Raw genomic sequence first — 12,612 nt, 5'->3', positions numbered from 1 at the left:
TTGGTGGAAGTGTGACTTTATTATACTTAATTTGCAGATTAAGTGTGGTTTAAGGGAATGTGTGAATGCCAAGAGGACAAAGGGTGGACTGTAATGTCTAGCTTATGTGTCAACTTGGATTTGCTGGAGTCCTTGTTATTCAATTAAACAAAAGTCTAGAATTTTATGGATAAGGTTAACATTTGTAATCAATTGCATTTAAGAAAAGGATATTTCCTTGATAAATGGGGAGGCCTAATCCCCTCATTGAATAGCCATAAGAGCAGACTTTTAGAAGGTGGAAAAATGCAAGAGAAGAGGTTCTCCCTTAGAGCTTCTGTAACACCTTGGTTGCAACGCAATGAGAACCATGTCAGATTTCTGATTTCCTAAAGTACGAGATCATCAATGTGTTCTTTTAAGGAACTAAGTTTGTGTAACATGGTAAAACAGCAAGAGAAGACATTACAGGAACACACAAGCAGGCAGAAAGGAACAACAGGGAGAGGACAGACAGCCTGGGGGACAGGCAGCTGATCATGATTTACATGGACAGTCAGAGCTACAGCTGGGTAGGAGAAAGGTAACAGGCAAACAAGTAGGAATCTTGGGAAAGGGGGAGACAGAGAAGGGCAGACAGTCTGATGCACAAGAGGAAGAGATCAGGGAGGCTGGCAGGTGGGCAGAGTGAAAGCAGGAAGTGGGCGGAAGACAGCAGACAGGAGAGACCGACAGGAAGACAGGATGGCAGGCAGGATCCTTGTCCCCACAAGTGTTAGAGGAGCTTCCTGAGATGCAGGTGGATCCCATTCTTGGACATCAACACAATTCTTGGAGTGGGAACAGGGACCTTGAGAGGATCTGGTGCCAGCTCAAAGCGGAGCAGGGTCAGGGCCACCGCCACCTTCAGCTCGTTCATGGCAAACTGCTTCCCGATGCAGTTCCTGGGTCAGGGAGGGAAACGGAAATGAGGAGTGGCCTCAAACCCCCTGCTAGGAACAGCACATTCAGGGCCCTCCTGCATGGGCCCAGCCCAGATCCCCTTTCCTCAGGACACAAACACATCTCTATGCCACCCAGTCTTGATTGTTTCACACTCTCCCCTTGACCTTTGACAAAGCCTACACTCTTCCAGGATTAGCTCCTACTCTACCTCTGGTCTCAGTAGTCCTGAAATCCTGTTACAAGAGGGTCAGCATCTTGAGCCCCGGGGCCAAGTCAAGTGATCACTAAAACAGTTAATTATTAAGTTGTTTGCTCTCTGCACAAGCAATTTCTGGTTTCACAATGTGGAGACCAGGCCAGGGCACCATAGGGGGTGGGCTGGGCCACACTTCAGGCCCTAACCATCTGGGGCACACAGGGATCCAGATCCTCAGAGAAAGGACAAGACAGGGTTGGGTCAGGAAGTCAGAATGACAACAGGGAAGCTTTCTGCAGGGGCAGAGCCTTGACGCTCTGCCTGTTGCACCAACTTCCTTCCAGGTTGGGTCCAGACTCCTGTCTCCCCCTCAGCCCCTCAGTCAACCAGCTGCTATAGCCTTCCAGTTCTACAGCAGCAATGTCCCTGCCTGCCATCCCTCAACCTCCTCATCCGGACTTTTCTGTCTCCTGCCTCTGTTCCCTCTCCTGAAGCCCCAGCCCAGATCAGAGCCTCCCATGCTCTCCATCACAGGTAGGACATGTCCACATGCCTCAGATGGCATCAAAGTCCTCTCTGGGTTGTTGGCTCACTCACCTGTCACCTGTCCAGCTCCTCCTCCCAGCTCAGCTCCTGCTGAAGAGATCCCAGAGAATGCCCTCCCTCCACCTCTGCCTGCCACATGCTCAAGGCTAAGGGCAATGCCAGCCTGCCCTCACCCCCCACCCCTGCTGGCTGTGCCTCTTCATTCCTGAACACTGAAATCACCATGTATTTTACTCAAAGACACATCACTTTCCAGAACAGGAAAGTGCCAGGAACATGGAGCTTCCCACAGTGGGCTCAATTAGTAAATGAGTGAAGAAAGAAAAGAAAGAAAGAAAGAAAGAAAGAAAGAAAGAAAGAAAGAAAGAAAGAAAGAAAGAAAGAAAGAAAGAAAGAAAGAAAGAAAGAAAGAAAGAAAGAAAGAAAAGACAGAATGAATGATGTCCTTTTGAGTGGAGGCATTTATTTCTTGACTGTGAACTCCTGGAGGCAAGGCCAGTGTGCCATCTCATAGCAGAGGATAGGCAGTCTTATAATTGAACAATGTTTATTGAACTGAAAAGAAAAAACCCTGAATGGAATAAAATATGAGTAACCATTAGTTCTGAGCTAGGAATTGAGCTGCCTACCCCTCTCCTGTCTCTACTGGCAGCTACATGACTTGCACCAATGTCTAGGAGGAAGGACTCAATCCCAGGGAGAAACAAATCCTGGAGCCAGTATCTGAAGAATAATTTGCTTAAGATGGTGTGTGAAAGTGGATTCCTTCCGTATGTGAAGCATTGACAGATTTCTGTATTTGGAAAAAACCATTTTTCTAGTAACTACTTACAAAGTTTACTGTAGTTACTATTTATAGAACACTTTCACCAGCACTAGAGGATTTCACAGAGGCCACTCTGGAGAATAGTCATCCCACTGAACAGCCGTTTCAAGTGTGCTTTACGTTTGACACACCAGGTAATGTTCAAACTCCGTGTGTCATATACATACAACAGAGTAGATTTTCTCTCAAAAGCAATTTAATGTCCTCGTTTTTATATATTTGCCCATTTGGATGATTGGACTCTAAGTGTAACATTAAGGTATGTAGAGCCCAGATCATATGTAATGATTGGACAACTGGGAACATTGTCAAGTGTACATGACCATTACCGTGGAATCAAAAATTCATCTGGATAGATGAAAATATAGTGGCAACACAGATTAGTCGAGTACTTTATGAAGGCCTTAGGAGCTGCAGGAAACTTCCTGTGTATGGCTTAAATATTTGAGACATGCGGGCAGCTGAGGATGGAAACACATGCAATGTAGTCAATGGTGCAGTGTGGGGCGGAATGGGGAGCTGAGTGGTAAAGGCTGGTTTGAGGATGTGTGCAAAAGACATCTTTTGATTCCATCCTGACTTTGACATCGACAACACTTGAAAAGAACATGTGAGAAAATCTAATTCTATAAAGTCATACTCATAAAATGAAGAACTCACAAGAATACCCTGAGCTTCTGAACACCCACTGACACTGAATTGTAGCTGGAGACTGGGTAAGAGCAATGGGTCCAAGTGTCCATGGCGTGGAGTGATTACCAACTTTCTTTGTCATAGAGACACACACCTCTTTCCCAGCACGCCAACATGCCAGGGCATATCTGAAGACACCCACACCAATGTAGGAGGTCACAAACATCAGGTATGTACCCAGGAAACAGCCCCCCTCCCCCCTCCTGGTACAAGTGCCTCACCTTGCTCCTCCTGAGAAGGGCAGGAAAGCATGACTGTGTCGAGAGGAATCTGGTGCAAACCGGGAAGGGTCAAACACCTGCAGAAGGAGCAGCAGGGCCAGGACAGGCATAATCAAGCCCCTCCTTCCAATCATCCAAGGGACAGCACACCCAGAGGTGGGACAGGAGAAGGAGGTTGGTTTGGAGAGGTCATCCCACGCCCTCCTCCCAAGGCCATCATACCTCTGGGTTTGGCCACACTTTGGGGTTGTGGTGAAGGGCATAAAAGGAGAGCAAGACTGAGAATCCTGTGGGGGCAGAACAGAGAAGACTGATCATACATGCCTGCGGGGCCCAGGTGCACCCACACAAGCTTGGCAGCCACAGTGAGAGCCACTTTTCATCTCTGTGAATGGAATGATAGCGTTGCAGGAGACGTGGGGCAGACATGGCACAGAATGTGTGCACGTGTGCACAGATTAGTAGATAACCATGACCAGGCTGAGAAGCAGGAAAGAGCTGGAGGCTCGTTTTTTGGAGCAACTCAAGGGACAACTCACATTTATCAGTACCATCCATGAGCCCTTGGGGAATATGCATGAACTCCTCCATCCTCACAACAACCCTCCAATGAAGGCTCACATCTCCATTGGTCCCATGAGGCACCTGAGCACGGAGAGGCTGACCAACTTGCCTATGACCACCCAGCCAAGCCGTGGCAGGGCTGGGATTCGGAGCAGAGGGGAGCTGAAAGGTGGCCTCCAGTCATAGCAGGGATCTCAGATCGGGCCATCAACCTGAGGGTTCCCCGGAGACTGGACCATCTGACATTTCACAGTGAATACTCTAATCTCGCTCGTTAGCCAAGACCCTATAAGGAAAGACCACATCTACCCCTGCCCCATCTGATTATCTCTCAAGCACTCATAACTCAGGACATTAGAATATTAGGGCAACTCACACAGCCCCATTCAGAGGCTGTCATGTATTTATTTCTTGATCTTTGGGCCGATTTAAGCTCGGTGGAAGCACACCATAACCTCATCCAAACAAAGTAATGTTTGATTTTCTTGAGGGGGAAATGAGTCTCAAAGACATGCACAAACTGCCCCAGAACTTGCGGATTTCTGACCTCCCACGCATTCCTGCAGAGTACTTATGGGGTGAGAGTGGTGAGGCTCACACCTTTGGGTAAGGAGCGTCCATCAGGGAAGGTGATGGGCTTGCTGAGCTCTCTGCCGACACCTGGAACTGGCGGATAGAGTCGCAGTGCCTCCTTGATGCACATGGTGGTGTAGGGCATCTGGTCCAGGTGGTCCCTAAAACAAAGCTATCCTGAAGGGCCGGCAAGGCCCTGACAACCAGGGAATTCTCTAGTTGAGGGGGCAGGGCCCTCCCATCTCATGAGTACTCACCAGGTGATGGAGGCGCTGTCCCCCAGGAGGCTCTGGATCTCCTCCCGGCACCTCTGCTGATGCTCGGGGTGTGTGGCCAGAGCATAGAGGATCCAGGAGATGCCGCTGGCTGTGGTGTCATGGCCCTCAAACATGAAGGTGTCCACTTCCGCATGGAGGTCCTTGTCAGACAAGCTGTTCCCGTTCTCCCTCTGGGAGACAGGGAAGGAGGGCAGGGTTTGAGTTTGCCCCCCTCCTCCACACTTGTCTGCAAAGCCTCAGGCCTCCCCTGCCACACTCACTTGGGCAAAGAGGAGGATGTCCAGAAAGTCCAAGTGCCTCTTGCTCCTGACCTTCTCGAGCTCTCCCTCCTCCTGCAGCTGAGCCTTCCTCAGCTTGATCACTTGGTCTGTCCAGAACAGTGTTCCCAGGCAGAGCTGAGAGCTCTGGGTGCCCAGACACAGCCACCCACAGTAGCCCACCTGCCCCAGTCAGCCTGCCCCAGTCAGCCTGCCAGGTGGATCCGGAGCGTGGGAATGGGTGTGCTTCTCCGGGGGAGAGCTCTAGCGCCAGGCGCTTGCCGGTCCTCACTCCCCTCAACAGCGCAGCCCAAGGAGGCTCTGCTTGAATGCTGCTGGCAGGGGCTCTCCTTCAACCTTCACCCGTGTGGTGACACATGCAGCTTCCTGCATAGCACCTGGCACCCTAACAGCTGCACCAGGGGAGTGCCTGGGGTGGGTGTTTCCCAGGTCCTGGAGGGGCAGCGAGGGGCAGGACTCTGCCTGAGGGGGCAGGGTCAGTCCCTTTGGGATGTGCCTGATGAAGGAGGGGAGGGGCCCAGGGGGCAGAGTCCCAACCTGTGTGTTGATGGGCAAGCTGGCAGGCCCGGTGGTTCCGGCGGCCCTCAGGGGTCAGCCTGTAGATGAAGTCTTTCTGGTAGAAAGCATTCCTTATCCGGGAAAGCACCAGGTTGTTCAGGTCCCGAATGGCCTGAAGGTAGGATTGGAAGTACCTGAAAGGGGAGGATGCAGAAGGGACTGGATGGAGGGAGGCATCTGACCTGGAGTGGAGTGGGCCAGTGGGTGGAGCGTTCCTCAGTCAATGGGACAGGCAGCCCTAGGCATTTGTCATGTTGTTCTTACACCCTCGAGACTCTCAGCCCCTTATGAGGGACGTTGGCAGCCAGGCTTCTCCCTGTGGCAGGGATGAAGGCTTGGTGTGGCTGAATTTGACTGTGGCCTGGAGCTCTCTGCAGAATGTAGCTCTTTGGGCTGGTTAACATCCCAGCTGCCCTAACTGCCTCTCAGATAAGTCCACACTAGTTGGTAAGAAATAGAAGCCGGCAGCTAAGGATTTCACTGACCTGTCTGCCTGGTGGTTGTCCTGGTAGCTGAAGGCACACTTCATAATGGTGTCCAACGTCATCGAGGAGATGTGTCCAAAGATCTCCAGAGGTGAGTTCTGGCTGAGGAGCTCCTCCCATTTGTCCTGTGGTAGAGGGACACATTGGTCCTTCTCTACTCCTCCAGAAGGCCCATGTTGACAAGGCTAGACTCTCTCTCTGCCTCTCCTCATATTCTGATGAGATGCCCTCACTTTCTAAAGCCGTTGTGTTGGGGCGCCTGGGTGGCTCAGTTGGTTAAGCGACTGCCTTCAGCTCAGGTCATGATCCTGGAGTCCCGGGATCGAGTCCCGCATCAGGCTCCCTTCTCAGCAGGGAGTCTGCTTCTCCCTCTGACCCTCACCCCTCTCATTCTCTCTCTCTCTGTAATTCTCTCTCTCTCAAAAATAAATAAAATTTAAAAAATAAATAAATAAAGCGGTTGTGTTTCATCAATTTAGGACCATATAGCCAAGTGTTTGTAATATGGTGAGTATTTTCTCAGAATATACTCTGAGGAAGTTGTTACTTAATTAATCATGATCTCTTATAGTCTGACTTAGGAATAAGTTTGGTGATAACCACCTTTTAGCAGACCAGAAAACATTGTTTCTCAGGGGACTAAGGCAGAATCTTTTCTGTCCTGCAGTTGATCTACACATGAGAAACAGGTGAAGCCCCAATTTAGGGAGCATGAGTCAAGGCAAAGGAAAGGTCAAGGGGCCAGTACTGGGGTTTCTAAGGAGGGGATATCAGGGACCTCAATTCCTCCTATTCAGCAAATATCAGTTGAGCATAGTGAGTGAGAAATAGGGTCATGCTCAGAGGTGATGTTATGGCAGGACCCAGCCCTGGAGGTAGAGACCTGATCTCCATTTCCCTCCATGGAGTGGCTAAAATCCACCAGAAGCCTTCAGCCCCAGGCCAGAGTCCACCTGAGTGACATCCTGGGATGTCCACCCTACCACTGAAGCTGCTACTGCCCAGGCCAGCCAGGGGCAGCTTGTCCTGTTGTCCAGGGGCATTGACTACTCTTCCTGTGCAAGCCAAAGGCATGGAAGCGGGAGGAGAAGGGACCCTTTATCTGCCATGACTGTCTCTCCTGTGGGCAATGAGCAAAGAGTGGATGAAAGTGGGTGCCTGGGTGCTTTCCTGTTCCATCCATCCCCAGGAAGCCCTGTCTCATAGTATGGTATAAGTGGGTGATTCCAAGGGCCAAGTCTAATGGATGTCTGAGGGACACAGCTGTCTGAGAGTGGACTTTGTGGACTGTGCTGTGGGTGTGAGTGTGCAGATGAGGAGGGGTTGAACTCACCAGCATCACTCGGACAGAATCGGCCATGAGTCCCACGTAGGGCTTCAGGATGTCATAGTGGAAGGCTGGGGTCAGCATCCGCCTATGCTGGAACCACGCCTGCCCATTCAACATGAGCAAACCATACCCTGGACCACAATGGATGTATGTGTGGGGAAGGAACCTCCCAAGAGTTGCCTGGGGACAACTGGGGAGGAACCCAGGGTGTCGAAAGAAGGACATCCTGGACAAGGCTAGTGCATGTCAGGAAGGGGACTTCCCAATGCCTGGTGCACAGCCGTGAGGTTGAGGTTGAAACAGAGCAGGGTTGGGTCAACGGAGGACTTCAATGAAAAGTTAGGCTGAGATCATTGGCGAGGACTCAGAAGTGATGGGGGAGAAGCTGACCTGCAGGAGGGCTCCCCTACCATAAGGAAGGTGTGAGGTTTTTATCAGAAGAAGGGAAAGGGGGCTCAATTCAGAGTTGAGTGGAGAGACTGTGGTACCAGTCACCTCTTATTTAATCTGGGCCAGATGGATAGATGTTGGCAAACCTAAGCAGGAGGCGAACCATATTCCTAGTTCAATGTACTTACCTATCCAGGGAGCCATGAATCTGTAGGAACCATCAGACTTTGGGTCTGAAAGTAAGAAGGGCGTTACAGGAAACTGGAGGTGACCCACGAAGACAGGCTGCCCTCAGGAAGTAGCTGTGGTCCAGACCATTGTCCCCATCCCTTCCTGATGATTGTCAGCTGGCAGTTTGTGTCAATCCACCTCCACTTGCCTTCCAACCCAGACTCTCTTTCTTTCTTGATAGTTACTGTGGGCTCGGGAAGGCAGACTTAGTGTCCCACAGCTGAGCCTTATGGAGTAGGAAGTTGAATCAGCAAGAAATACAGCTTCTGTCCTCAGTGGCAGGGAAAAGACTGTAGCTTGTCTGGTGCTTTTTGTTTTGTTTTGTTTTGTGTTTGTTTGTTGTTTTCCCTTTTTTTGTGGTTGGTCACTCATCCCATGTCCCAGCACAGGCAACAGGTCGGGGTTCCACCCAAGCCATCATGGATAGGAGATTGTCTTGAGTTCTGGGGTCACACCACTGTGGTGAAGAAGGTTAGAAAGAAAGAAGGAAAGAATGAAAGGTGGCAAGTTGGAATGGAGGGAAGGAAGGAAGGAAGGAGTGAGGGAAGGAAGGAAGGAAAGAGAGAAAGAAAGAAAGACAGAGAGAAGAGAAAGAAAGGAAGAAAGAGAGAGAAAGAGGAGAGAGAGAAAGGAGAGAAAGAGGTAATCCCTCACAGGTGTTTAAGCATTCAAACAGTAACTTGTATTTGGGCTTCTGCTGGCTCTTGGGCTGGGAGGATGGCAGGTAGAGGGTCAGATATTGATGACTGAGCCAGCAGTCTCTTCTGGAATGTCACAGTCCCCCAGGAATGTATCCAAGTGGGTAAAGCCACTCCAACGGACAAGTAGGTTTGTTCTCACCTGATCGCCCCAGGATCACCTTCATGTAGTCCGGGTCGTAGACTATGAGGCTAACCTTGCTTCCCCATAGCCAGCGAGGACTGGCACATGGATATTTCTCTGCCCTTTTCTGAAGCTCTTGTAGCTCCTGACCATTTTGGAGCTGTAACCAAGGGAAAGACAAATCAATAAAACCTTGCTTCCTCTTTAGGTCCACTGCTTGGAGTGGTGGTGGAGGGTAGGATGGCCACATGGAGATAGTTTGGGATATCAGCATTGATTAGGAGTTTGGCACAGTTTCCGATGAGCTGGACTCTGATTGGGATTCCAGATTCATGGTACTTCAGTTCTAGTGGGAGTGGAGGTGGGGAAGTTAATCAGGCCCTACACTGAGAAGTGTTGTCCAGTGACTTAAGGAGGCTACTCTGAGCTCCCAGGTCATGTCCATCACTGGGGCCGCCCTTCTCCTTGGATCCAGTGCAGGGACTGTGTAGGGGGAGCCTCTCACCATGAATCTGTTACCTCATCCCCCAGGATCCCCTCAAACCTGTGCAGCAAGGGCCCCCGGGGGATCCTGTTTCAGCAGCGTTGCATGCCCCCTGTTTGATTGCTTGCTCCCCAAGCCAGTCAGCTTCCAGAAACTCCTGCTCCTGGGTAGTGTCAGTAGTTCCTCTGGGGAGCCCCAAGGAGCTAGATGGTGCTCTGCCCGGCTCTTCCTCTCTCTGGGTCACTCTGACACCCACTGGTCCGTCAGTCTTCCAGACAACCGCTTGGGACTGCCATCTCTCCCTGAACAGGTCTGGCCAGGGCCAGTTGACACTCTTGTAGAGGAGTTGGTGCCCGTGGTGGCAGGGGCAGTAGCCCTACAGGCTGATACTCGGTGTCTCCTGGCTTTCAGGCTGTGGCCACTCATGCAGGCAGTGCTCCACTATAGCTGTTCTCACCTGGCTCCTCCTGGGGACTGGGGCCACAAAAAATGTCCCCAGAGTGAGATACTAGGACAGACAGTGGACAGAAAATAAAGGGGCAGCACAGGCAATCAATCTTCAGGTTCTGTGGGCTGTGCTGGCCTGTGGTCTGCCTGAGACAGGAGGGAGGATCTGGGAAAAGATGAGGCTGATCTGTCGTGGATTTCCACACAAGAGTTCCCCTTTCATAGTTCCTGACTGATTTCAGCCCTATGTAGTGCAGCAAGTTTGGTAACCTATAAACATGCTTGTCCTTCATAGGCATTACCATTATCTTCAGTTTTTATAATTAGAGTGTAACTGTGACCTTTGGTCTGTGCCAGGTGACATTCGGAGATTAGTATAACTCACATGAGACTATAATAATCATCATCATCCTCAGTTTACAGACGAGGAAACAGAGGGATAGAGCAAGCATTTGAAGTATGTGACAGAGCTAGGATAGAATCCAGGTAGCTTGGCTCAGAGCCCAAACGCTTCCCTGTCCCACTTGTCACTTGTCACTTGGCCTGAAAGATTAGCTTTAACTTACTGCATGTGGCAATCTAATTCCTGACTTAGCCAATAACAGAGGTACTGAATAAAGTCTCAGATTTGTAAGAGCAAGAAAAATCTGATTGCAATAGCTGTTGGGCCAGCAGAAGCTGAGAGCTGATTGAGCACCAGAAGTAATAGGAGTTATGTAAGTAAAACTTGTGTGCTTACGGAGTCTCCATACCGTCTGTGTAATGAGAGTCAGTGGAGGAAGTTTTAGTGGTTGCTTAGGTCAAATCCTAGCTCAGAAAGGTGACAACTGCATCTAACAAAAGGTCACAATTTCTCCAAATGGACAAGCAATCTGGAAGTCATTAGTGCAACAATTTGCATGAAGAAACTGGCCTATGGCTGTCTTCTTGTGGCTGACGTGAAGTTTCAGTCTTTGGTTCCACTCAGTTGAAATTGCCTGGCCTCCTCAGCAACACCCCCCTGCTAGTCTTGTTCAATCCACACACCACTGGACAGCCCCTCCTCACATGTCTCCACCTTGCTGGTTCCCCCGCAAGGACCAGTACTGCCAGAGCTAGAGAGTAAGCACTGTCTCCAACCCAGCTGCAAGCTGCTCCTTCCTCTGTCATTCCACAACCTGATCAGGCATCCCTTGGGGTCAGCTCTGTGCTGGTCACTGGGGTACTGGAAAGGGGTGACATCCTCAGCCCAAGCAGCTCACAGTACTGGGGTTGGGGAGGGAGAACTGGGAGGTAAACAGATTCTTTTAATGGTACAGCTCAATGTCAACACTCTTTATCTGCCCCACCCTGGAAATCTCTCTCATGAGTGCCAATGACTTGCCGGGGTTTTAGCACTGAAATCACCAGTCTGGAACATCTCATAGTCTTGGAAAAACCAAGCTGGTTGGTTCTCTGCATTTGACATCACCCCCAGTTTAGCAGGTGAGCCTATTTTCCTGTGACCTGACACCTGATTCCTGTCTACGGTCTCCATAAGCTGTGAACCCCACTACTGTCTGTGTTCCCAAGCAATCAGGGCCAGGCTGAGAGGATGGGATTGAGTGGCTGGGGCAGGGAAGCATCAGGAAGCATGTTCTGAGAGAGGAGCTGGGCTGCTCAGCCAGGATGGGAAAGACCCAGGAGAGAACAGTCATTGTCCTCAAAGTGCAGGACTGCACCACAGCCTGCAGATCTCCCCAAGGAAGGAGGGTCAGACCGGCCTGAGGGCACCAGCACAGCCTTCCTTCAAGCGGGGAACTCCCGGGACTGAATGAGGAGCCAAGATCTGAGAGGTAAGCTGGGTGTTTCCCAAGGCCCATGTGCTGGTCACACAAGAAGCCTATGTGCGATGGATCTGCTGCCCGGGATGATGCTCCAAGAGCCCTGGATGCCCAGCCCTCCCATTCCCCTCCAGCCCCTTCCTACCTCCAGCTTGTGCCCGAAGAGCCAGTGGGAGGGAGGGGATGGGAACTCCTGGACTGCTTTGAGCAGCCACTGCCTGCGCAGGTAGAGCTGTGCTGCCTTGAGCAGCAGCAGAGCCAGCCCTAGCAGGGAGGCCCCTTGCAGGAGCCCAGAGATACCGCCCAGGGGTCCGGTGATGCTCAGCACAGAGACACTCATGGTGCAGGGGCTGCTGGATCGCTGACTCTGCCTGACTGTCCCTGACTGTGCTGAGCTCCCCTGAGCATCCCAGCCCAGTCAGTCAGGGGAGGATTGCCCTGCCCACCTGGAGGGAGGGTGAAGGGTGAGGGCAGAGCTTAGATTGGACTTCTAGAGTTCATTAACTGTGAGGAGCCACCTTGGGAAACTGTGGGAGGAAAGCGTTCTCAGCAGACAGTGGTAATGGCCAGGCACATTCCCACTTGCTCTGCTCCCTGTTATTCATCAAATATTTCAGGAGCACCTACTCTGTGCCAGGCAGTGTGCTTTGTGCCTGGACAGAGCTGTCAGCAAAACAGACATGAATCCAGACCGCAAAAAATTCAGTCTAGTTTACCAAGTGTTAAGGAGATGTGCTTGGTTTGATTATTATCCCATTTCTGAGGGGAAAACACTTACAGGGAGCTAAAGCGATGTGGCCAGAGGAAAACCACCAATGAGAGTGCCAGCTGGGATTAGAATCGGGGGTCTCCAGACTGCCTCAGCTGCCTCAGCATTGTTCCCCACGCTTGTCCCAGTCCACCATTCAGTGATGTCCTGGGCTGACTGTGCCGATAGGCAGAGCACTGGGCTCACACTCAGGAG

General features: G+C 51.0%; 1 protein-coding gene across 1 annotated transcript; it reads right to left on the bottom strand.

The window, feature by feature from the left end:
- Positions 1-11,990, bottom strand: LOC135364184 (cytochrome P450 4A11-like). The gene is given in 13 exon segments (XM_064589196.1): positions 1-759; positions 761-923; positions 3,407-3,483; positions 3,629-3,693; positions 4,571-4,704; positions 4,801-4,991; positions 5,082-5,188; positions 5,637-5,791; positions 6,143-6,267; positions 7,476-7,603; positions 8,051-8,095; positions 8,934-9,075; positions 11,794-11,990. Coding segments are annotated over 13 exon segments (1,770 nt in total). The 5' UTR covers positions 11,989-11,990; the 3' UTR covers positions 1-516.
- Positions 11,991-12,612: the final 622 nt, after the last annotated feature.

This window comes from Mirounga angustirostris, unplaced genomic scaffold (genome assembly GCF_029215605.1).
Source record: "Mirounga angustirostris isolate CCGP_5_RB_7025 unplaced genomic scaffold, mMirAng1.0.hap1 SCAF_4, whole genome shotgun sequence".
NCBI lineage: Eukaryota > Metazoa > Chordata > Mammalia > Carnivora > Phocidae > Mirounga > Mirounga angustirostris.
Note: the sequence above shows the minus strand (reverse complement) of the source record. Positions and strands in the feature narration are given on the sequence as shown.